At 38.3% G+C, this 27,326-nt stretch overlaps 1 protein-coding gene across 3 annotated transcripts in view; it reads left to right on the top strand.

Annotated features, from left to right (window-relative positions):
• Positions 1 to 16,466, top strand: part of ZC3HAV1 (zinc finger CCCH-type containing, antiviral 1) — a 106,391-nt gene extending 89,925 nt beyond the window's left edge. For all 3 annotated transcript variants that reach the window (XM_069087323.1, XM_069087322.1, XM_069087321.1), the window contains exon 14: positions 8,226 to 16,466. In XM_069087323.1, the coding sequence (XP_068943424.1) occupies positions 8,226 to 8,494 (269 nt within the window). In that variant the 3' untranslated portion in view covers positions 8,495 to 16,466. The remainder of the gene's footprint in view (positions 1 to 8,225) is intronic.
• The last annotated feature ends 10,860 nt before the right edge of the window (positions 16,467 to 27,326 follow it).

Here is a 27,326-nt window from a genome sequence, read left to right as displayed (position 1 = left end):
ATTCATATTAAACACATGCTTATCTTTGATAATTTTTCCTCTTGCTAATATTGGCTTTTGTTGTTCAATCATGTCTGACTCTTTGTGATGATACTTGGGATTTTCTTGGCAAAGATACTGAAATGGTTCGGCATTTCCTTCACGAGCTCATTTTATAGATGAGGAAACTGAGGCAAACAGGTTTAAGTGACTTGCCCAGGGTCACACAGTTAATAAGTGTCTGGGGCCAGATTTGACCTTGTGAAGATGACTCTTCCCCACTCTAGGCCCTGCACTCTATCCACTACACTAGCTAGGGTGTGATAATTGCTGTTTGAAACCCACACTTTGTTCATTTCTTCTGTTTCAGAAATGGAGGGTCATCAGCACCTGTGCACCTCATTAAACATGTCAAATTTCAGTTTGTATTTTTGCAGATGTGAGAGCTTGGGTCTCCCCTAAGGCACAGAGGATAAACTATCAATAGACATGAAATCCCATAATCAATGGATCATGGCATTGTTTGATTGTTCTATGAATTTATACACATGCTGATTCATAACTAAAAGTTCTTATGGGGTAGTTAGTCTCTGACAAAGCAAGGAAGTTTGCTGGGAATCCATAATTCTGGTCATAATTTGACTAAGTAGCCCTAGAAAGTTCCTACAGGGCAATCTTTAGCCATTTAATCAACTAATCAATAACCTTGCTATTGCTAGACAGATTAAGAAGCACAGTAATGATTACTGACTTACTTTCCATGATGCTTAGAACATATCCTAGAAAATATCCGAGACCCTGGAGCCTGGATGGATGTTCATATTGTACTCCATGAAAACATGCCCTTAATAAACGTTTTCTTTGGTAGCTCCTCCCATTTCCATAAACATTATCCCCTCTTAATTATATTATCCTGCATTCATATGAATTCCCACGCTTCTTTGAAATTTAATTCCTTCAAATTCACTTCATAAGGTTCATATTAGATAGTATATCCACCAGAGCCCTCTTTAACTCAAAGTTGTCACAAATATATAATAGAACAGCCCTGAATATTAAGAATTTATGCTATTTCTAGTTCACAGTTTCCCACAGACATTACAGAATTTCAAGTTACCATCCCTCCATCATTCTTTCTTCACTGTAGGCTAAAGGAGAATATCATTAGCAGCTAGGAAAAAGCCATTTTCCAGCATAGAACACTGGTGCTTAGGTATAGAAAAAAAAAATTAGCTGCTTATCAAGAATTCTCCCACAGACCAAGTGGAATGTGTGTTCTTACTCTGATCCGGATGTATAAGTAGGGTGAAGTGACAGACTCTTCGCCCAAAGGCACCAGAATTTAGAGTTCTCTCAGCGAGCACTTAAGTCTCTTCTGTAGCATAGAAACATCCAAGTTGGTTCGTAGTCAGCAAAATAAAATAAATTTAAAGAAGTTCTTTCAGCAGGCCCTCTCATCTCTTCTGTAGCATAGAAACATCCGAGTTAGAAGTCAGCAAAAAAAAAAAAAATTAGAAGCTATCATGTCTTTGTATAAAGCTTGTCTGTGGAGAATTGAGAAAGATGTATTTCCCACCCTTTTAGGAGCAGGCCAAGCCATGAGTGTGGGATATGGAATATCCGGAAGACAATTGATTTTGCTAACATCTTTTTTTTATTCTTTTACATAAGATATAACTTCTTAGGCAGGAGAGAAAGGAAGGATATATTCAGAATGGGAGATGCTTTAAAACAAAAGATAAAAAAAAAGTAGGGCAACTAATGGATGGAGCACCAGCCCTAGAGTCAGGAGGACCAGAGTTCAAATATGACTTCGTTCGCTTAGTAGCTGTGTGACCCTTGGCAAGTCACAAGGTTACCTCAAAAAAAAAGTTATGGGGTGGCTAGGTGGCACAGTGAATAGAGCACCAGCCCTGGAATCAGGAGGACCTGAGTTCAGATCCGGCCTCCGATATTTTACACAAAAACTAGCTGTGTGACCTTGAGCAAGTCACTTAACCCCACTTGCCCTCCAAAAAAAAAAGGCCAAAAAAAAGTTATGAACAAAAATATGTGTATATTTTTAAATAAGAGCCTTCTAAATAATTGTTTCCTCCCCTCAATGGCCACACCCTAGGCAAATTTCTCCCCCAACCAGGGTTTACCTCCTGCCTCTGATACATGCTTGCCAGATAACTCTGAATCTCTCAGTGCTCTGGATAACTATGAAACTAAATTATATTAGTCCTCCATCACAGCTGAATAACTCTTAGGAAGGACACAATGATGGCTGGTTATAAACATTGAGAAGAGCTTTTTGAGGTATTTGGAAAACAAAAAATCAGCCTTTTAATTTTGATCAAGTGGGTAATGCTTCTGTTTGAAACCACTCCAGAAACCTCTCCACAACAAACAGCCTCTGTTTGCTCCCACACTTGGCTGGAGATATTTCAAAGGTATAGTCTAGAACACCAGACATTTCTCTATAGTGTCTGAGTTTTGGAAGAAAACAAATAAAGCATGGATACTTGGAGAGTCATTCCCCTCTAGGATTTGATCCTATTTTGGAACAATACCCCTACCTTTAGATGTATGAAATGTCCTTTAGTACCCCTTATTCTATAAGGTTATATTTACCATCTCAAAAAAAAAAAATCTTTCCTTTTTTTTCCTTCTCTATTTTGCTAAACACTGAAGAATCTGGAGCTGTTAAACTTTATATCTAGAAAAACTCATTAGTGGTTTGTTTGGTGTTGTGGAAACTCTTACTGCTTCCAGTTTTTTTATATACTTGTTTTCAGTTTTCATTTCTACAAACAAGCACTGTAATTAAAACTATTGGAATAAAATCTTTGAACTAAATTTTTTTTTTTACTTTTTTGGAGGGCTATTGGGGTTAATGACTTGCCCAAGGTCACATGGCTAGTAAGTGTTAAGTGTCTGAGGCCAGATTTGAACTCAGGTCCTCCTGACTCCAGGGCTGGTGCTCTATTCACCGTGCCACCTCGCCACCCCAAATCTCTGCACTATTTTTTTTTAAAGCAGTCAGGGTTAAGTAACTTGCTCAAGGTTACACAGCCAGTTATTTTTGTGTGGGTGCCGAGTATCTGAGGCCGGAACCAATCCCAGGTCTCCCAACACTGGAGCCGGCACTCTTACTCATTGTGCCACCTGGCCACCCCTCTCTGCACTATTAAAAAAAAAAAACCAAACTGGAGGACTTCAGGGGCCAAGATGGTAGAGAAAACAGTAAATCTCCATAACTCTCCCATATTTATCTTCAGACAACCATAAAATAACACTCTAAAACATCCTGGAACATCAGAACCAGCAAAAAGATGAGGTTAAACAATCTCTTAGTTCAAGAAACTTGGAAGGTCTGCAGGAAAGGTCTACCTCACTCAGGTGAAAGGGGAGTGCAGTCCAGGAGAGGAAGTGTCTTAGGAAGCCAGCAGCAAGCCCCGCCTCAGCAAACCAGTGGGAAGTCCTGAGTCCCGCCATAGTGAAGCAGCCAAATGCCAACACCAGGTCCCCCCACATGCCTCAGCATAGCCAGGGGAATGGGTAGCTTCCAGCTGTGGGAACTGTCACATACTTGAGCTTAGTTCTGGGCAAACAGGCAGCCTCTAGTGGCCAGACTGCCACATGCTTCAGTGTAACTTGGGGAAACAGGCAGAAGCCAGTGCAGGAATACCCCATGACCTCAACACATACCAGACACCAGCACTGGGACTCTGGCTCAGCACCAGGTAAGCTGTTAGAGCCCTATGGCCTCTAGCAGCCACCAGCCACTCACCACCCCATTCCCCCAGTACAGCATCAGACACTAGGGTCCCCCATGGGCCTCAGGGCAGCATCAGTGCAGCACCAGGTAAACAGCCAGAGCCTACAGCCGGAGATAGTGCCCCTTCCTCTCCAGGAGCAGAGTTCAAATTTAAAAGAAAAGAAAAAGGCAAAAAAAGATGAAAAAAATAATCTGGCTGTAGAAAGTTATAATGGTGACAGATCGAGACACAAACTCAAAAGAAGACAATAGTGTCAAAACACTGATGGGCAAAACCCCCCAAAACAGGAAGTAATCCCAAATCCAGAAAAACCTCAGGGAAGAGCTCAAAAAGGAGCTTAAAAATCAAAAAACAGAGGTAGAAGAAAAATTGGGAAAAGAAATGAGAGTGATCCCCAGGACAAGATGGGTTCACAAGTGAAATCTACCAAACATTTAAAGAACAATTCACTCCAATACTATATAAATTATTTGGAAAAGTAGATAAAGAAGGAGCCTTATAAAACTCCTTTTATAATACAAATATGGTACTGATGCCAAACCAGGAAGAGCTAAAACAGTGAAAGAATACTAGCAAGGTGATTACAACAATATACCACAAGGATTATATTACTATCACCAGTTGGGATTTATACCAGGAATATAGGGTTGGTTCAGTATTAGGGACATTATTGCCATAATTGACCACATCAATAACAAAACCAAGAGAAATCATATGGTTATTTCAATAGATGCTAAAAAAGATTTTTACAAAATATAGCACACATTCCTATTAAAAAACAATAGCAACCATAGGAATAAATGGAGCATTCCTTTAAATAATAAGTGGTATCCTGAAAAACAAATGCCTCAATATATAGCTACATAGTTCATCAAAGCAATGTTTCTAATTGCTCTCTGCCTCATTTCTCTCCTTTCTAATCAATCCACCACACAACTGCTAACACAATTTTCCTAAATTGCAAATCTGACTGTGTCATCCCCCTATACAGTAAACTCCAAAGCCTCTCAATTATTTTTATGATCAAATATAAGCTTCTCTGCTTGACCTTTAAACCCCTTCACAGCCTAGCCACAACCTACCTTTCCAGCCTTATTAAATATTATTCCCCTTTCTGAACTCTGTGATCCAGCAAAATTGACCTCCTGATTATTTCTCATGAGCTAAAATCCCACCTTCTGCAGGAAGCCTTTCCCTTAGTGCTCATTAGTGCCTTCCCTCTGTTCATTATCTCAAATTTTTCCTACCATTATCTTCTTTGTACATTATTTTTTTATATTGCTGTTCCCATTAGGCTATGAATTGTTTTTTGCCTTTCTTTGATTTCCTCACCTTCCACCCACCTACCTCAGTGCTTATATAGTACCTATGGCATGTAGTAGACATTTAATAAATGGTTATTAACTTGCCTTGCTTTAACTATAATTTTTTATAGTGAGACTCAAATAAGATTTTATATGAGGAAGTGGACTTTTAAAAAAACATTTAAATTAACTTTAAAAATCAATTTAACACAAGATGGCAGAGTAGAAGCAGGACCTCCCCAAGGCTCTGGCTTCCACCTTCCCCAATCCATGTAAAAAGGGGACTCTACACAAACTTTGGAGCTGCAGAATCCACAAAATGACACAGAGAAGCTAACCTCCTGCTGAGGAAAGCCCAGCAGGCCGGCAGGAATAGGCCAGCGCAGCACTCTGGGAGCCAATCACAGCCCCACGCAGAGGCTTTAGCCTCTGGGCGGGCCTGACCAGCCTCCAGCAGGAGGGACTCCAGATCAGCAGCAGCTGTGGCCATTTCCAAATTTATCAACACATAGATGCCAAGGACAAAGTGAGAGGTTAGTGCAGTTTGGGCTTTGGGACCCAGTAAGTGGGAGCGTGTGGCTTTTTGCTGAGACGCCAGCACAGCCAGCCAGCGCCACGTGGCAGCTTTAGCTCCTGGCCTGCAGAGTGTAGGGGGACCAAGTGACCAGTCTGAGAGGTAATCGCTCTTGCTTTAACCTGCTTGGATCTGGATTGCAGTCTAGGGTGGAGGTCCTGGGGTGTGTGTCCAGCTTGCCAGAGTATGTGGAGGCCTCAGAGCACCCATCTAATACCTCCAGCAGCTGAGAAAACCCCAGCATTTGGGACGAAAACTCCCCTGTCTGGTGGCAGAGTCCTACTGTGGCAAAAAGCCCAAAAGTCAAATAATTGAGTGGCAAAATGAGCAGGCAAAGGAAACAAAGCAGACAGAAAATTCCAACATTATACACCTATTTTGGGGACAAGAAGGAACAAGGCATGGAACAGGAGGAAAACAGTGAAGTCAGAACTCCTGCACCAAAAGCTTCAAAGGAAAATACAAGCTGGTTACTGGCCATAGAGGACCTTAAGAAGCAGATAAGGGAAGTGGAGGAAAAATTGGGAAGAGAAATGAGAACAATGCAAAAAAATTATGAAATGAGAGTCAACAGCCTGACTGAAGAAAATAATACCTTAAAAAACAGACTGACTCAAATGGCAAAGGAGGCTCAAAAAGGCAATGAGGAGAAGAATTCCTTAAAAAGCCAAATTTGCCAGGTGGAAAAAGAATCTCAAAAGCTCACTGAGGAGAATCATTGCTTCAGAATTAGATTGGAGCAAATGGAAGCTAATGACTTTATAAGAAATCAAGATGCTGTTAAACAGATCCAAACAAATGAAAGAATAAAAGGCAATGTGAAATATCTCATGGGAAAAACCACTGACCTGGAAAATAGATCCAGGAGAGATAATTTAAAAATGCTTGGACTTCCTGAAAGCCATGACCAAAGTAAGAACCTAGAAATCATCCTCCAGGAAGTTCTCAAAGAAAACTGCCCTGATGTTTTAGAACCAGAGGGCAAAATAGAGGTTGAAAGAATCCACTGATCACCTGCTGAAAAAGATCCCAAAAAGAAAACTCCTAGAAATATTATAGCCAGGTTCCAGAATTCCCAGATTAAGGAGAGAATATTACAAGCAGCCAGGAAGAAACAATTTGAATATTGTGGAAACACAATCAGGATAACCCAGGATCTAGCAGCTTCTACACTGAGGGATCGAAGGGTTTGGAATATGATATTCCAGAGGTCAAAAGAGCTGGGATTAAAACCAATAGTCACCTACCCAGCAAAATTGAGTATCATGTTTCAGGAGAAAATATAGTCATTCAGTGGAATAGAGGACTTTCAAGCATTCTTGCTGAAAAAAACAGAGTTGAATAGAAAATTTGATATTCAGATACAAGGAGCAAGAGAAGCATGAGAAGGTAAACAGGGAAAAGAAATCATAAGGAACTTATGAAAGTTGAACTATTAACATTCCTACATGGAAAAACAATAATTGTAACTGATGAAACTTTTCTCCAGTAGTTGAAGGGAATAGAAATATATATATATATATATATATATATATATATATATATATATATATATATGTCTTTATACAAGGGTATATGGGCATATGAATACATATGTGAATGTGTATATATGTTTACATATATATATAGATAGAGGGCACAGGACCAATTTAACAGAAAGAGATGATACTTAAAAGGTGAAATTAAGAGGTGAGAGAGGAATATGAGAGGAGATGGGGAGAGACAGAATGGGGTAAACTATGTCATATAGAAGAGGCAAGGGAAAATGGTTACAATGGAGGGGAAGAATAGGAAGGCAAAAGGGAATGGGTCAACCTTATTCCCACTGAATTTGGCTTGAGGAGGGAATGAAATACACAGTAAATAGGGTTTTTCACCCTCCAGGAGAGTAGGGGGGGAAGGGGATGAGAGGGGGGATGATGGAAGGGAGGGCAGGCTGGGGGGGAGGGAAGTTAGAAGCACCCACTTTTGAAAAGGGACGGATCAAAGCAGAAAATAGAACAAGTGGGAGGTGGGATAGGAGGGAGGGACATATATTCAGTCCTTTACAATATATCTACTATGATATTGTTTTGCATTAGCCACACATGTACAACCTATACTGAACTGCTTATCTCCCCAGTAAGAGTGGGTGACAAGGGAGGAAGGGAATGAATCTGGAATTCAAAGTTTTAAAATCAAATATTCAAATATATATATATATACTATTATTAATACTATTTTACATGTAATTGGGAAATAAGATATACAGGCACTTGGGCATAGAGATCCACTGGAAAAAAAAGGGGTATGGTAGAAAATATGGGAGAGAGCAGGTTGGAGGAGGGGATATCCTGTGGGACTGCTATTTTGGGGCGGTGGGTAGGGGAAAAACAGGGAGAAAATTTGTAACTCAAAATCTGGTGGAAATGAATGATGTAAATCAGAAGTTAATAAAGCATTTGGGGAAAAAAAATCATTTTAACACCAGTGGTAATGGTGCATATGATTTCCGGTCCTGTCGGAACAGTAGGTCAAAGCCATAAAGTGGTGATATGTTATTATGTATTAAATGCTCTCCTTTCCAGTATCATCCTCATCCTTGCTCTCTTCTAATTATTCTAGGTATTTACTTTGCAAAAGATGCCAGCTCTTCCCATAGCAATCATAAAAGCAGTGCCAAAAAGAAGATTATGTTTGTCGCCAAAGTCTTGGTTGGAACATTTATTCAAGGAAGAATGGAATACGCTTATCCTCACAATGTCACCAGATTTGACAGCTGTGTGGACAATACAACTAATCCCTCCACTTTTGTCATCTTTGATAACCATCAGATTTACCCTGAGTATATCATTGAATATACAGATATTGATAAAAGCTGTAGCATTAGTTAGGAAGGAAGAGAAATGTGATTGCACACAAAATAATGAATCTATTCTGTATTGTAGAACCAGGTTGCCTAGGATAATGGTAAAACATTATGCCCAAACCTAATTAATAATCAGGTATAAAGTATTTGATCCCAAGTCTTTGGTTACCATGATTTTCAGCATTTTCAAAAGCAACACCCTACCTGTGTTATTGCTTTGATTCTGTGACAACCATTGCAGCCTCATGTCCCTAATATACTATATGGAGCTAGTTAAAGTAAATTTAAATTGATTCAGAAAATACTAGAATAGCCATTGAGGTGTGTGTGTGTGTGTGTGTGCGTGTGTGTGTGTATTTATATGCACACATAGATATTAGGTCCAAGGATGAGAATGCCAGCTGTAGAGCGAGACCCTAATCTTTGAAATTCTGAAAATGATTTCGTTTAAGTGTGCTGTTACAGATTAGCAGTATTGATAACTTCTACTTGCGTGATACTTTAAAGCAGAGGTTCCCAAAATTATTTGGCCTACTGCCCCCTTTAAAAAAATTATTCAGCGACCCCCCTGGAAATCTTTATAACCCTTTAATGGTTTTTTGAAATTTTCATCATTTAGAGGAAGATTAAGATCTAACTCAGATTCCTCTAGGATAGAACAGAGACAGAGACTAAAACTCAAAAGTGTGCAAATGAATTTACAGTAAAGAAGAAGAATAACTTTTAAGTGGATTTCAGTAAAAGGCTATAAACAGGCATCAAAATCAACATTATAATTACACATGTAATTATGGTCTCCTTACATGATTTGCTAGAAGTTGGATTGAACATCCAAACTAAATATGCTCGGGTTAGAAAGTTGATTTTTATGCCACCAAATACCTAGATCTCCTGTACTGTTGAATCATTGATGTGATAGCAAGAGCCATCACCTTTGGGAACTGTGTCTAGACAATTGTTTATTAACTTTATTGGGCAACAATTACTATGAGGATGACATCAAAAAATACAGTGGTAGCCCAGTGACTCACTCAGTATCTTTCTGAGCATGGGTAATGTGCCAAATCCAGGTACACTCTGAGCAAGTCCTTGCAGAGTTTTTACAAACTTGGACTTCAACAGCTACCGTGAAAATAATATTTGCCCTCATGTGGCAGAGTTTCCCTCTCAAGTTTGTCATCATCCATCAGCAGGCAGAACATGATGCCTCAGATTCAATCATTGCTGCAGCAATTGCCTAGGCCCGCTTTGCCAGTTTATTAATAGTCAAGACTATTCTGGACCATATTCTTCTATGTACAAAGGACAGAGTTGAGTTATACCCTTTGGCTCGAGGCAGGGGCCTCCGAAATAAACTAGATGGCTTCCAACATGCAGTAAAAGAGATATCCAGAAATGCTATCCACATCCAGAGAGAGAATTATGGAGTCTGAATGCAGATAGAAGCATACTTTTTGTGTTCTTTCTTTTGTTTTGTTTTGTTTTGTTTCTTCTTTCTTGTGGTTCATTCCATTGGTTATAATTCTTTGCAGCATGACTAATATGTAAATATTTTTCATGTGAGTGTATATGTAGAGCCTATATCAGATTGCATGCTGTCTTGGGGAGGGAGGAGAGGAAGGATGGGGAGAAAATTTGGAACTCAGAAACTTGTGGAACTGAAAGTTGTAAACAAAAAATTAATTTTTAAAAAATACAGAAATTGAAAAAAAAAGATCTCTACACATGGAATTTACAGACTCTTGAATCTTGCTGGAATGAATCAGTTGGATCTACTTGATAGATCCAAATTGACAGAAGAACACGAAAAAAGCCCATCTCGAATTCAACAAAACATTGATGTACTAGGGAAAACCACAATATGCCCTAAACCAGAACTCCAGTTGATTAACCCTGCAGGTATCAATACATCTATTTCCCTGGTGACATCATTCAAGCCACCATACACAAATTTCCAATAATTAACACCTCTAGCCCTGAAAAGTTATACCACCCTCCAAATGGCAGGAGAAGAAGAAATATCTTTGAGCCCTACTGACTTTCATGATTACTTTAGGGAAGAGCCCTCTCACTTAGCAGGTATTCTTGAAGACCAAATGGAGCTCACAAATTGTGAGTGTGAGGAAGATACTGATCCTGTTACGGATATTGAGGACCCTGGGGGTGCTCTGCCACTTGATGTTCCCCCTGAACCTAAAAACCTACATACCTCCCAACAACAGCATTCTCCACAACCCCAACTCCCCCAGGACCAATAAGCCAAGGCTCTATCAAGCTGGAGTCAACAGCGAAATTTCCAAGCTATGTAGGACCACTACATCATAATGAAACTGGCAAAGCCCTATACCTAACCACTTTCACTGGTAAGCCTTTGGTATTCCCTGACACGATGATATCAGATGAGCACTCTGGAAAGAAGTCTACTCAGCGCAGGATGGCACTCCAGCATTGTGCCAATGACTACAGGACCCATATCGTGGGTTGACCTATCAAACGATCTTCGTTACAAGGCCTTATGGAAGGTCTGCAGAATACTTAAAAGAGAAAAAAAGTGATGCATCTCAAGTTTAATAATTTATTATAAATTTGTAAGTTTTTTCCTGCTTTGGAATTTTGATAATGCAGTATTGCGTCATGTATCCGTATAGTATCGTATTGTAAATAAGTCATTACATGGACATATTCCTGCCAGTACATACTGGACTTGCCGACAATCTGTGACATGTTTGCCTACCAACACTAACTCGTTAAGACTTGTTGGTAGACTTGATCACTGATCAATTATAACTTTTATTTTGTGTGTTTATGTGGAAAATAATGTAATCACTACGATTTTAATTCTGTTACACAACAGATGGAACATGTACGAACAGTTTTTCAAAAATTTCTTCTCTTTTTTCCTTATGCTTCCACCACCTCCTTGTTTTTATTTAGTTCTCCTCAATTGCATCTAATGCTAACACTACCCCCTTGACTTGTTCCAGCGTCCCCCTCCCTAGGGGGGAAGTATCAGCTACTTTGGCAACCTCTGCAAAAGTTTAAAGCTTAAACCTGTGAATAAGAAAAGAAAATTCAGAAAATATTAGAAAGGGAGATAAATAATGGGGACAAAACAAAGGAAAACTTCTTGAAAAAAAGAAGAGCAAAAGGGCATTACTGAAGAGATTGGAGCCAAGCATGGTGATACACTTCCATAATCCTAGCTACCAGGGAGGCTGAAGCTGGAGCATAAGTAGATATTTACACTGAATTTGGCATTAAGTTGTTAAGCCCCTGGGAGTGGAGGGCAGGGACCACTTGGTTGCCTAACAAGGCAACAATAGGTCAGAAATGGAAGTTCCTATGATGATTAATAGTGGGTTTGGGCTTGTGAGTAGTCCCTGAACTTTGGTATGATATTTAAAAAGAGACAGAAGGAAAGGGTTCAATTAAGAGTAGGAGGAAAATAGATAAAAACAAAAGTCATCAATAAACTATTTTTCAAGAAAATAATTTTTAACAATTTTAAAATTTTGAATTCTAAATTCTCTTCTTCCCTCCCTTCCTGAGATGGTTGGCAATTTGATATAGATTATATATGTGCAATCATGAAAAACATGTTTCCATATTAGTCATGTTTTAAAAAGAAAAAACAGACCAAGAAAAAAATCTAAAGTAAAAAATAGTATGCTTCGATCTGTATTTGATACTCCATCAATTCTTCCTCTGGATGTGTATAGCATTTTTCTCTATGTAAAATTATTAAATAAAGTCCTAGTGAAAAAGACTAAAATAATTTTTTAAAAAAATCATTATGATCAAGTTGAATTTATACCAGAAATATAAGGATGGTCTAAAATTAGGAAATCAATTAGCATTCTCATTAAAAACTACTTCAGACAACAAGACTATATCACAATAGATGCAATTCAAATCCAGCCTTAGACACTTGCTGTGTTATCCAGGGCAAGTCACTTAATCTCTGCCCTAGTTTCCTAAACTGTAAAATGGGGACAATAGTAGCCCCTGTCTTCCAGGGGTACTGGGAGGATCAAACGAGATATTTGTAAAGTACTTAGCATAGAGCCTTGTGCATAATAGGTACTATATATAAATATTAGCTATTAGTTTTATTATTATTTTAAAAACTTTGAAAAAGTACAATACTCATTAATCTTTAAAAACAAAAAACCAACACAGGGGCGGCTAGGTGGTGCAGTGAATAGAGCACTGGCCCTGGAGTCAGGAGGACCTGAGTTCAAATTCAGCCACTTAACACTTACTAGCCATGTGACCTTGGGCAAGTCACAACCTCAACTGCTCTGCTTTTTTCCCTCCAAAAAGCCCCCCCAAAAAAGCATAAGTATTGAAAGACCATTTTAAATATTAATGTAGTCAACATCTTATGTTATATACCACAATAAATGCAAAATTATAGCTGGAGGTGTGGGGAAGAAATTCTTAACCAACCCAAGGTGTAGAGTTCATCCCAAAAGGTAAAATAAATGATCTTTATTTCATAAAAGAAAAAAATTTTTGCGTGAAAACAAAATCAATGCAGTTAGAATAAAAAGTACTCTCTGAGGGGAAAATAGTTCCATCAGATACCTCTGAAAAAGGTGGGTCCTCTACCAAAGATACATAATGAATTGTGGATGAATAAGACAAAAAGCCAGTGAGGAATGGGAAACGATTAACCATAGGAAAGTTTGCTCCAAATCATTCATATTAAAAGAAATACACAAAGAAAAATGTTGAGGTGTCACCTCACATACAGCAAATTGGCAAAGATGACAAAAAGGGGAATAACCTGTATTGGAGGTTTGGGGAAAACCAGGTGCGCTAATATAATGTTTGCTAATGTGAATTGGACCAGTCATTCTGGAAAACAATTAGGAATAGCACTAAAAAAAAAACAAAAACAAATCAATAAATATTCATTACTTTGACCCAGAAATTGCTGTTTGATAACTTCCCAAAAGAAGTTAAAAAGAAAGACCGTGTATACACTAAAATATCCTTAACAACACTGTGATAGGAAATAATTGAAATCAAATGTTGGGAAATCACTAAATAAATTGTGATGTTTGAATACAGTGTAATCAGTGAGCACCTATTAAGCATCTACTGTATTCCAGACACTGTCCTAGGCACCAGGAATAGAAATACAAAGAATCAAATAGTCCTTAGAATAAGTATAAAGAGAATAGATGCAAAATGCTTAAATAGAAGATAGGGAAGATGGCCCTAACAGTGGAAATCAAGAAAGGCTTCATGTAGAAGATGGTGCTTATACTGAGTTTTGAAGGAAAAGTGAGACACAAGGAGACAGGCTTGAGGAGGGCGGTGCATTCCAGGCCTGTTGAATAGCCAGTATGAAGGAATAGAGAAGGAAGGTGGAGTGTCATGTATGATGAACAGAGAGAAGTCTACTTTGTCTGGATTGCAAGGTGCCAAAAGGGAGTCATGTACAATGAGGCTGAAAAGGTATTTTAGGGCCAGGTTATAAAAGTCTTAAAATAGTAAAAGGAAGAATTTAAATTTCTTCCACTAGAGAGCCATTGGAATTTTTTGAGTAAAGGGAGGTATATGGTTAGATCTGTACTTGAAAATAATTTTAGCAGTTTGTGGAGGATGTACTGGACCCAGGAGAGATGAAGCAGGGAAAAATTGGGGGAGGTTGTTGAAAAAATCTAGGTGAGAGGTGTTGAAGACCTGAGCTAAGATAGTATCTGGGTGAGTAGAGAAATGGATTCTGATGGGAGAAATTTGGAAGTAGAAACAGCAAGACTTAGAAACTGTTGTTTGAGAGAGATGTAGGAGAGTGAAGAGTTTAGAAAAATTCCAAGGTTATAAACTAGAGAAATGTTTGTGTCTTTGACAGAGCCAGGGAAATTTGGAAGAGGAAATATTTGGGAGGAAAGATAAGAGTTCTGTTTTGGACATGTTGAGTTGAGATGGCTCTGAAACATTCTGTTTGAAATATCCAATAGGCACTTGCTACATATAGAGGACTCATTGGGGGTGGAGTAGAGCAGATGTTGGTGTGTGGAATATATACATCCATCATCTCATAGAGATTATAGTTAAAACCATGGAAGCTGCTGAAGTAACCAAGAGAAAGAGTATGTGTAGATAGATGGGGGTCCAGGACAGAGCCATGAGGAACACAATAGATGGGTCTTGGTAAACCAGCAAAAAAGATTGAGAAAGAGTAGTCACATAATTAGGAGGAAAACCAGTGTCACCAATAAATAACAAACAAAAAAACAGGAGGGAAGAATGTGATAGTCTCAAGCAGATGAGGCATGAGAAACGACCGTTTGACTTTTTCAATTAAGAGATTGCTAATAACTTATAGAAAGCAATTGTAGTGATGAGATCAGCAGATAGATTGTAAAGAATTAAGGAATGAGTAGAGGAGAAGACATGCATGCTAAAGTGTAGGAGCTTGGCTGAGAAGAATAGTATGAGAACTTGGGATGCTAGGGTCTAGTAAAGGTTTAAGAATGGGGGAGATGGACAATTTAAAGGCTATTTAGGGAAGGTACCAATAGGTAGGAAGAAGTTGAAGAATGTGGAAGGAGAGGGGCAGCTTGGTGTCACAGTAAATAAAGCACCAGCCCTGAAGTCAGGAGGACTGAGTTCAAATCCCACCACAGACACTTGACACTCAGTGTAACCTTGGGCAAGTCAGTTAACCCTAATTGCCTTGCCTTCCCCCGTCAAAAAAAAAAAAAAAACAGAATGGAGAGGGAGGTGATTGAGGTCACAATGTACCAGACAAAATTAGTGGAATACTACTGCACTCATAAGAAATGACAAATGAATTCTGAGAAGTATGAGAAGACTTACATGAGCAGAACCAGGGAAACACAATGAGTACAATAATGTCAGTGGGAGGAAGAAGAAAAGAGACTGACTAGTATGTAATTATATGATCAAACTTAGTTCTGTAGAAGAAGTAATAAAATGTTCCTACCTCAAAGTGAGGGTTTGTGGATGTAGAGTATTGCATATCCTGTCAGATATAGTTAGTGTTAATTGTTTTTTGCTGAGATGCTTGTTTTCTTCTTTCATTCATGAAATCTTTGTTACAAGAGGGAAGGATATATTTAGAAATTAAGGTGATAAAATAAAAAGACATTAGTAAAAATAAGATTTAGAGAAAAATTATTCCCAGTTGTACTGCATAATAATACTAATTAACAGTAACAATAGGATTTTTAATTTGCAGTTAATTACATGTATTACCTCTTTTGAGCCTCACAACAACCTGTAAGGTAGGTACCAGAGATATTTTACCGATAAAGAAACTGAGGCTAAAAGTTTAAATGAACTGAACATAGTCACACTACTGATAAGTGCCAAAGGCAGACTATGGACTTAGGTTCTCTTGACTCCTGGGTCCAACTTTCTATCTGCTGTGCTATGATGTCTTTGCCAGGAGTATGTGGTCATCATCTAAAATACTGGCCAGCACTTTTGTGGTAGCAAGGACTTAAAACAAAGCAGGTACCCATCAACTAGTGACTTGACAAATTGTGATGCATGAATGTAATGAAATATTACCGTGCCCTTAATAAACGAAGAGTATGAAGAATTCAGAGAAGCATGGGAAGTCACATCAACTGATACAGAAGGACTTAAGAAGAACCAGGAAAACACACACAATGGTTCTGACACTGTAAATAGAAATAACAAACAAAAAAAAGTGAATGCTCTACTCTGTAATTATAACAGTCAAACTTGGGTCTAGGGAAGAATTAAGAAAATTGACCTCCCTCCCCTTTTTGTAGAGGTTGTAGAACTATGGGTGTGGAATATTGCATATTCTGTCATATATAGTTAACATGTTGATTAATTTTGCTCAGCTAATTTTTTTTCTCTTTATTTTATAAACTTTGTCATATAAGGGTTGGGTCATATAAGATTGGGGAGGAGGGGAGGAATATTTTCAAAAACTAAGGCAATGTAAGAACAAAAAACATCAATAAAAATACATTTTAAAAATAAAATGTTCCTTTGCCTCATTATATTAAAAATCACCTTTAAGGCCAAAACACAGAAATGACAATTGTTATATTGCTATATTAGTGGCAGCTAGGCATGATAGCGGATAGAGCACTGGACCTGGAATCAGGAAGACCTGAGTTCACATCCAGCCTCAGGAACTCACTGTCTTTGTGATCCTGGGCAAGTCATTTAACCTCTGTTTACCACAGTTTGCACATCTATAAAATGAGGATAATAATAGTGCCTATCTCTCAGAGTTGTGATAAAATGACATAATAATTGTAAAGCACTTAGCATTGTGCCTGGTCTGGCACATCACAAGCTGTATATTAATGATAGTTATCATTATTATTATTACATAACTAAATAAATGGGTCAGAAGAGTATTAGCCATAGAAAGAAGAAATGATAGATTAGAGGTCCATTGAATATTTGTGGTGTGTGGTTGCACCAAAGTGGACAGATGTGTGCTAATTAGGGTGCTTAGAAGGGAAGCTGGTGGTTCCAGAGTGTACTTTCTGATATAATTGACTAGACCTTGATGGGGTTGTAACAGCAAGCACCCCAAGGGAAAGAGGTCAGCACCCCGGAACTTCAGAATATACAGACAGAATTATCAAGACAGAAACAGATCAAGTAGACAGATTTCAAACTGTCCAACCATTACATCCATACCCAATCAACATCTGGGTTTCAAAGGAGGGGGAGAGGGGGGCAGGAGGGGGGACTCTGGACAACGGCTTCCCAGAATCCAAATCAAATCACAGAACACTTCTCAAAGGGAGCCCCAAAACAAAGCTACACATCAGGGCTTTTATAGCCTTCTCCTGGATCAGAGAATGTAACAACCTTTTGGTCCCACTGGCCAATCAAAAAGTATCTACTGAAAAACAAGCCTCCTACCCCAGGCTCCAGGTGCACTTTAGCCTAGAGGCAGGGAAGATCTTTAAATTTACATTCCCATTACAGGGGTCTGCATATTCCTGAATTTAGTTCTTTAGCTTTGGAGGATCAGAAACAGTTCACCCAGCTGTGATCAATCAGGAGTGATCAAATCACAAACAACTCACCGAAAACTGACTGATAAACCACTGTTGTTGTTCAGTTCTGTCTGACTCTTTGTGACCCCACTTGTGGTTTTCTTGGCAAAGATATTGGAGTAGTGCCATTTACTTCTCCTGCTCATTTTATAGATGAGGAAACTGAGGCACAAAGAGGTCAAATCATTGTGCAGGGTCATACAACTAATAAGTATCCAACACACTATTTAAACACAGGTCTTGACTTCAAATCTAAGGCCCTATCCTTTATGACATACCCCAAATCCAGAACTATCTAACATGACCTGGTTGATTTGTTAACCCTTTTATAGAGGGATATTTCTGTTGAAATAGCTAGTCATCTAGAATCATTCTCTCCATAGTAGTTTTGGATAAACACTGAACAATCTTTTGCTTTACTTTTTCATTTTTGACATAATCAGTCCCCAAAAACATGTATGCCACTAATAGCATTTCTTCATGACAGACGTCCTACCATTCATTAAATTACTTCCATCTCATTATAGTTACTGTTCAGTAACTTGCTGAAGGTGTTTTCCATCAGCTCTCTTGATGGGAAATATTAAATCACCGAATCCAGAGAGGGAAGGGATCCCAGAATCCATGTAGTCTACAAACTACAAACCCTGAATCTATGTAGTGTACAAAGCTGTACAAACACTCCCTACACACACACACACATACACACACACACAACATAATGGATGAGTAGTTGTCCAGCTATTTTCTGAACATCTCTGGTGAGGGGCAACCTAATGCTGACCAAGGTAGTCCACATTAGTTAGAAGGCATAATTGGTAATATTTAATGTCTTCCATCATCCTGATTGCTTGTCTTAGTCTCTTCACTGCTTTGTTCTTCTCTACTCCCTAACTTTTATCCTCTCAGATGCTTTCTGACTCTTGATCATCAGGTTGGAGGTAAACTCAGATCTATGACACTCCTCCCTCTACCTTTCATTCTAGGCATCTGACTTGCCTGTCCTGTTTCTAACCTCCAGTCCCTTCCCTCTGTGACCCTACTACTTACCATTCACAGTCTTGGAGGACACAGATTTGTACAATGTTTTACTGGAAGTCGGAGAACCAGGAAGAAAGGGACTATCAGAGACTGTATGTGTTGGTGAAATGTAGAAAGGGAGGAATTAGATTCAGGTGATACTGAGAATGAGGAAATTATATTTTGACATTGTTCCACAGGTAACACAAGTAAACACATAGGCAACACAGGGGGACTGCTAGCAGGTACTCCAGCATAAGTTCACTCTTGATCCAGGCAGACAGGAACAGAGACACAATAAAGGGTTAAATAAGCTAGTTTACATTTTTCTAGCCTACAACTCTTTTCATAGGGGTGGGTGAGAATATAGTAGGAGTTACAACCCCTACAGGTACCATAAGCCTCAGTGGGAGCTGGTTGAGGCAGGTACATGCATTCCTCTATGCATTACCTAAATCCCCACTTACTGATCAGTGCCCACTTGATTTGTGGGGCAGCAGACAAAGAAGGCATCTTTCCAATTGATTCAGCACAAATGTAGTAAATATTACATTACATCATTCCCATATCTCACTGTGCAAGCATGATGGAGATGTTTACAAGTCATGATCCTGGGAAATATTATCTAAAAAGAATAACAAAATCCTCCTTCCCTACAGGCACCTGATTATATGTGATAAGAAAGGTATTGAAAGTGAGGAAGCCATAAAGCAATTTGCAACTATGCCCCCAAAGTCACAAAACTATTCATGGCGTTTGAACTACCCATTCCAGTATTATCTCCATACCACAAATAGATCAAAGGAAAAGGATCCATATACACAAAAATATTCATAGCAGCTCTTCTTGTTTAGAAAAGAATTGCAAGCTAAAAGAAGCTAACTGTAAGCTAAAAAATTGCCCCTAAATTGGGGAATGGCTTAACAAAATAAGGCATATAAATATAATGGAATACTATTCTGCCAAAAGAAATCATGTAAGGAACAGTTTCTGAGAAACCTTTGAAGAGTTCTATGAACAGATAAAGATTTAAATGAACAGAAATAGAAGAACAATTTATACAATAATGTGAGGGATAATGCAGTGAAGTTTCCCCATTCTGAAAACTCAAATCTAGAGTGGCTTCAGCATCCACTAGGTCTAAGTTTAGAAGTCACCTGACCTTACCTGGGACTTAGAGCAATGGAGACCCTGCCCAGTGCCACCTCAGCACAAGATATACCAAATAAGGATAAAACTGCCTTCCTTGCCTTGCACTGGACACCCACATGTTTCTGTGTCCTTTGTCTCTGAGATAGATTTCCCCGCTTAGGTTGTGGGCCAGCCTCCCTACCAATGAGAGTGAAGGCCAGTTGAGGGGTTAGGTTTCTGCATTAGAAGGTTATATAACCATGGGCTTGCTTCTACCTGTTGTTCTCTCCCTGGCAGATGCCATTTGAGTGACAGGGGTAGAGGGCCCTTTCTCATCAGAAATAATAAAGACCTTTTCTGATCTCAGATTCAGACTCTGAACTCTTTTATCACACACAATAACAACAACATTGCAAAAATGAAAAACTTTGAAAGGCTTAAGAATTGTCATTGATACCATGACCGGCTGAGATTCTAGAAAGCTGATGATTAAGCAGGTGTACCCACTGTCTGAAAGAGAGGTGATGGCCTCAAACTGCAGAATGAAATGTATATTTTTAGGTATTGCCAATATGGGCATTTGTTTTGCTTGTCTAGGTATATGTGTTTCAAACATTTTCTTTTTCTTTTTTTCTTTCTCAAAGGGAATAGAGAGGAGAGAAAAAGGTGGAAGGGAGAGAAAACAAATTCTTATATTTGTTTTAGTAACTAAAACTTTGAGAGGAGAAAAAAGCATGGAAATGGATATGTCCAATGAATGAAAGATTGAGTGTAGAGAAGAGAAGATATAAGTGAAGAAACATTCATTTTTAAAATAAAATTTTATTGATATCCTTTGTTTTTATATCACCACATTTTCCCCATATTCCTTCCCTTCCTCCCTCCCAGAAAGCCACTCCTTATGACAAAAAATTTTTAAGAAGAAGAAGGAGAAAAAGAAATTTACTGAAATCAATCAGTACATTTTTTAAAAATCTGCCAACAAATATGGACATGTCTCCTCCATTCTCAAAAAACCCTCACTTGATCCATCCATCCCTGGTAGCTATAGTCAGTCTCTTATCACTTGTGTGGCTACATTCCTCAAGAAGGCTGTCTATAATAGGTGCTTCCACCTCCTTGCCTCTTACTCTTTTCTTAACTCTCTGCAATCTAGTTCCTGACCTCATCATTCAAAAATTAATGTTTTTTTACTTATATCTTCTCTTCTCTACACTCAATCTTTCATTCACTGTACTCTCTACAAAGTTATTAATGATTCCTCTTTTTAAAAGATTATTGGTATGTATGTATGCATGTATGTATTTATTTATTTATGCTTTTTGGAGGGGGAGAAGGCAGGGCAATTGGGGTTAAGTGACTTGCCCAAGGTCACATGGCTAGTAAGTGTTAAGTGTCTGAGACCAGATTTGAACTCAGGTGCTCCTGACTCCAGGGCTGGTGCTCTACAGTTATACATGTGAAATCATGAAAAACACATTTCCATATTAGCCATACTGCCCGAAAAAAAATGTTAAGAAAGCAAGAATATTACATTTCAATTCGCACTCAAAATCTTTCTCTGGAGGTGGATAGCCTTTTTTCATCATGAAACCTTTGGAATTACCTAGGATAATTGTATTGATCAGTGTAGCCAAGTCTTTCCAAGCTGATCATCATTACAACACTGCTGTTAACTGTGCACAATGATCTCTTCGTTCTTCTCACTTCACCAGCATCAAGTTCATACAGGTCTTGCCATGTTTTGTTTTGTTTTTTTGCATGTGTGTGTTTTTTTCTGAAACCACCAAACATAACTATGACTATCTAGAACTATGAGTACCAGAAAAGAAACTGAAAATTAACCAGTCAAAATGCAGCATAACATACCAGTGCTATAGCTGCCAATATGCTTCCAGGTTTTTCTAGTTATATTTTGATATGAATATAATCTTCTTGATAAAAATAAAGGCAGAATAGATTATAAATTACACCTAAGTAGAGATCATAATGCTAAAATAAAATAAAAGCCACCCCACCTTTGAAAGTTATTTAAGATTAAGCATCTATAGTATGCTATCAATGACATTTTAAAAAATTAAAAAAAAATTTTTTGGGAAGGAAGAAGGGTGAATACCTAAAAAGCATAGTGAAAACAAAGCACAGCAATGGTAGGCATAGCAGAAAATAATAGTTAATACTCTGTCTTCAGCACTTCTGGCTGCTTTCAAAAATGGTCCTAGAACATAGGAAAAGTGTCCTTCTTTGTTTTGCTTGACTAGGTATATTTGTTTCAAACATTTTCTTTTTCTTTTTTTCTTTCACAAAGGGAATAGAGAGGAGAGAAAAAGGTGGAAGGGAGAGAAAACAAATTCTTATATTTTTTTATTTTTTATTCTTATATTATATTTTATTATATAAAAATCTAACTGTATTCAAATTGTTACCTAAAGATCCATTAAAGGAATTAATTGATCTGATAGATAATGTGATTATAGCAATGCTTTGTTTTTTATAAAAACATCCCATCAACTTCTTTTGCCATTATTGTATATTCTTAAGGATGTAGTTTCCAAAATATGAGCATTTTCCAAATAGATAATTATGTAAACATGTGTTTCTACATGCACAAAGGCATGCTTTTCTGTTTAGGAAACTGAGTCAATCAACAAATATCTATGGTGAGCACCTACTATGTGTTTAGAGTCCTAGGAGCTGTTAAAAATGTACCACTGTTGGTCTTTTAAAGATTAATTACAGAAACAAAAATAATGCTATTTTTTGAAAAAAATTGACATTAAAATTGATAATTTTAATCCCTCCTCATTATTTCAATCTGGTCTCAGATACTTATTAGTTTTGTCACCCTGAACAAGTCACAACCTCATTTGCCTCAGTTTCCTCATCTGTGAAATGAGCTGGAGCAGGAAATGGCAAACTATTCTAGTATTTTTGCCAAGAAAACCCTAAATTGAGTCATGAAGAGTTGGATACAACTGAAAAATGACTGAATAAAGTCAATAGTGATTTAGAGCTTTTTTTATGTGACAATAGATATGTTTGATTACTTTTTCTGAAAACTGCCTATTCATATCCTTTGACCTTTTATTAATTGGGGAATGACTCTTATTTTTATAAATTTGACACAGTTTCCTATATATTTGAGAAATGAGGCCTTTACCAGAGAAATTTGCTATAATTTTTTAAATATTACTTTATTGTCTATGGTACCTTTTAACAAAATGTCGTTTTCCTGATTATGTCTCAAAAATCTCTTAATTGCTAAATCTAATAACATTTTCTTAATCCTCATCCTTGACTTCTATACAACCTTTGACATGGTTGATCACCCACTTTTTCTTTCTTCTTTCTAGGGTCCCGATTTAGGCCCTCTTCAATTCTCAGGCTATTGTATTTCATTTGGTGATCTAATCAGCTCCCATAGATTCAGCTAACATTTCCATACAAATGCTTCACAGATTTATTTATGTAGACCTAACTTCTCTCCTGACCTCTGGCCTTACATGTCCAACAGCCTACTCGGTATCTTCAACAGGACGTCCCTTAAATTCAGTATGTACAAAATTGCACTTATTATCCATCCTTATAAGCCCTCCGAATTTCCTCATTCCACCATTCCCCACCCCTGACCTAGTCAGTAGTGTTCACAACCTAGGTGTTCTCCAAGATTGTTCATTTTCTCCCACTCATTTCCAATTTGTTGCCAAGTAAAATTGATTTTTAGCACTTACCCTACTTTTTGTAGATAAGTCTCAAAGAGTTGCCTGAGGGTCAGAATTTAAATAATTTAACCAGTTAGTGACAGAGGTTGGATTTGAACCCAGGTTTTCCTAACTATGAATTTAGTACTTAATGGTTAGCAGTAGGTCTATCCAAATATCAGAGCATAACAGAATTTCTAAAAGTCACTCCACGCCAGAGGATTCCTCTTAACCTTCTGTAGAACCCAGAGAGGTTTCTCCTTTGGAGTGAATATATTTTTTCTTTCAGGTTAGGTGATCAGAGAACTACTTTCCATATTAAGAATTCCGGAATACTGAGTTGTCATAGGAATGCTTTATAAATTCTGAATATAGCTGTGTTCAAATGTCTCTAAGTACAAACTATGTACAGGAAGGGCTGAGGTTTTCCTTTGTCTGCAGGAATCTACACTGACACTAATTAAGTGACTTGCCTAGGGTCACATAGCTGATAAATTATTGAGGTCAAATTTGAACTCAGGACTTCCTGATTCCAGTTGCAGTTAGATAAAAATGATATAGAAATCCATTATAACATTTAGTTTCTTCTAGGGAATTATATATAACCAAAGTATGTCAGAATATTCTGAGGAGGAGAAACTACCACTGTTTCCTTGACTGAATTGTTTATGTACCTGGTATTGAAATGGCTTTTGTGCCTTCCTATAGATTTCTGGGTTTTTTTAATTTCTTTTTTCCTTTTTTTTGGGGGGGGAAGGGGGAATGTGGGCAATTGGGATTAAGTGACTTGCCCAAGGTCACATGGCTAGTTTTTGTGTTAAATGTCTGAGGCTAAATTTGAACTCAGGTCCTCTTGACTCCAGGGCCAGTGCTCTATTCACTGCACCACCTAACCTCCCTGATTTCTTTTTTAAAAAATAGGACTTTATTGATTATCTTTTACTCTTACATTGTCTAGATTTCCCTCGTGTCCCCTCTTTCTTCCCAGAGAGTACTTTAAAAAAAAAGGAAGATGAGGAAGAGAAAAAATTTCAGCAAAATTAATCAATATACTTTCAACATTATTAATACAGCATATAATATGAAATTATATATTCCACACCTGTGGACTTCCCACATCTGCAAAGAAGCACTGGGGCAGGTAAGAGTCTCCTCTTGGTTCTCATTTGGGGCCTAGTTTGTCCTTTATAATTTTAAAATATTAATTTTTTATTGTTTTGTGATTGTTGTTTTCTCCATTTTCATTGTTATAATCATTACTTCATTTTGCATCAATTCATTTGAATGTCATCATGCTTCCATGTGTCAATAGGATGGAACCAGCCTGTGGATGGCCAGAACTGAACAGAACAGACTAGAGAGAATCAGGAATCTGAAGTTTAATTTCAAAGTGAGGGAAATGGTTTGCAGGCAAGGAGGCAGATGACACATGTGCCCCAGGGGGCTGTCCCTGGGGCAAGGGGTGGGGATCTACTTTAGCGTGGCTGGACAAAGAGCCAAATGGTGTGAAGTAGCAACAGGAATGAGACACAACAGCAACAGCTAGGCAAGGCTGTCTAGTGTCAAAAATCTGTCTATAGCAGGACTTCACATCCTGGCCTGCTAATGCTTGCCTGAGCTCAGGGACCATCAGTTTCAGAAGGTTAGTGCAAAGGATTGTTGTTATGCCACGCTCAGGACACAACTTACTTGATGGGCCTTAGCTCTGAAAAGTAAAGTGTCTCCTAACATCTGGACATGTGCCCCTTTTGGCCAAAAGGAGGGGGTCTGAAAGAATCCCCACCCTTCTGGCCAATAAAGATGAGGCAAGTATAAGGGCCAGGACAAGATGTTGAGTTGAATAGGTCTTGTCTAGCCACTGTTTGCTAGAAAGCAGAAAAGAGAAGGAGGCTGAAAAATGTAGAGGGAGAAAATGCCAACACATGCTTGAATCAGGACCTTGGTGTTTGAGCACATAACAAGAGGGAAGAAGAAGGAAAAAAAAACCCAGGACAATATATTCAGCCCTCCTCTGGATGTCATCTCATCTGGATGTCAGCTGTTTCTGGGTTTATACTTACTAGACAACCCTGAGGTTCCTGGAGGATTCTGCCATCCAGTCAGGAGAAGGGGCTTTCTTCAGATGATGCAGGAGTCCACACCTGCAGATTTGGCAGTTATGAAGTAGTCAGAAGGACCTGGCATGGGCACTTAGCTTGAGTTGTACAGTTGTGAGAAAACTCTCTGCATCAATCTTTAGATCTGAGTTTCCGGTCAGCATACCTGGTTAAAGATCTCTAAATAGCACATAGAGATAGTTCAGTTTCCCAGCTACACAGGACTAGTTTCAAACAATGCAATAAGTTTTTTTTTCCACAATTCCTACAACTGCATAATTAAATTAAGTCAGGTCACATTAATGTCACATTATAGATCAGACTGCTTAGAGGGTTCACAATGTACTAGTTTTGAGAAGGGAGATCTACATGTCACCAGGTAACCAAGAAAACTTAAACATAAACCATGCAAAGCAATACAATAATTATCACCAATGTTAGCTAACATCAACCCTCACATGTCCAGGATGGGTGACTCTCCTATTTAAGGAACCAAAACTGGTACCTAAATTTCATACTGTTTGATCTTGATTATGAAATTTTTTCATTCATCTTGAACACTATAATAGACTGAAATGTTGGGGGAATCCTAAATATTAGGATTCGTATAGATAAAAGGATTTGGCTCTGGAAAGGAGCTTAGAGAATACCTAATACAATACCCACATTTTATAGGTGAGGAAACTGAAGCCCAGAGAGAAATGAAATTATTTGTATAATGTCTGTCACAGAGCTAATGAGCAACAGAGCCATAAGTTAACCTCCAGTCCTTTGTTCTCAAAAGCAGTCAAATCTCTATCCCTTTGAATTTCTCTAAGAAGACATGCTTAGAATTGAATTAAATTTGTTTCTGACAGGCTTGTGTCATGAATGCTGAGTGCTGAGATTTTAGTTCACAAATATATTTGTATATATGTAGCTCCCCCTTAGAATGGAAGCTCCAAGAAGACAGACTTTCACTTTTTGTCTTGGCAAAACTTTAGTATAGTGCCTGGAGCAGAGGAATTGTTTAATAAATGCTTATTGATTGATTTTTTCCTTCCTCTTAGCTACAATACAAGGGTAGTAACTACCTATGGGATTGTTATCTCTCCAGTAAGTGGTTGCAATTTGATTCAGCTGCAAATATTTATTAAGTGCCTACTGTGTGCAGAACACTGCTAAATCTGAGGGAAAATAAAGAAAGTTTAATGCCTCTAGGATCCTTGACCTCTTAGGCTTCAAGTCTAATGAGGTGAAAAGACACCGTTATAGATTTAACACACACACATATTCATACACACATACACATAACAAAATATGTAGTATTATATATAATACAAAATAATTTATTTATAAATGATTATTTACAAGAAGAGATGCAAAATTTCTTGCAGAAAAAAAATCATAACCAAGTGGGGGAATCATGGAAGACCTCCATTTAATCAGTGCAGAGTTAGGTTTGATCTCTGAGCAGCCAACCAGTTCCAACACATTTTAAGCACAAATCTATGAGAATGAGCTACAGCGAGAACAAAGAAGTCAGCTCCGGACCACAGCTTTCTCTCCCTATCACAGCAATACCACGGAACCTTCCGTATTCTCCAGACATTGGGGTTCTGCTTATTTTCTAATTCACCACGTAACCTCTCCCTCACCCAGTGAGACCGCTTAGGTTGAAATATGTTTGAGAATGGGGTGAAAGCTTGGGGCCTGGGCCTTCTAAGAGATGGGAGCAGCAGAGAGGGTAAGGGACCTTCGTTCGTCAACGAATAATAATTCATCTTTATGCGGGCAACTGTGTGTATGTGCATTGGGGGGGAGGGGTGAGAGAAATGCTCGAAGGGGAAGAAGGAAGGGAGGAGAGCTCGGCCCTGGCCTGCGGGCCCTCAGAG

Source organism: Petaurus breviceps, unplaced genomic scaffold (genome assembly GCF_028583685.1).
Source record: "Petaurus breviceps papuanus isolate PSGF00001 unplaced genomic scaffold, PetGlider_PUasm1.0 181, whole genome shotgun sequence".
NCBI lineage: Eukaryota > Metazoa > Chordata > Mammalia > Diprotodontia > Petauridae > Petaurus > Petaurus breviceps.
The sequence above is the reverse complement of the archived record's forward strand: the minus strand, read 5'-3'. Positions and strand labels throughout refer to the sequence as shown.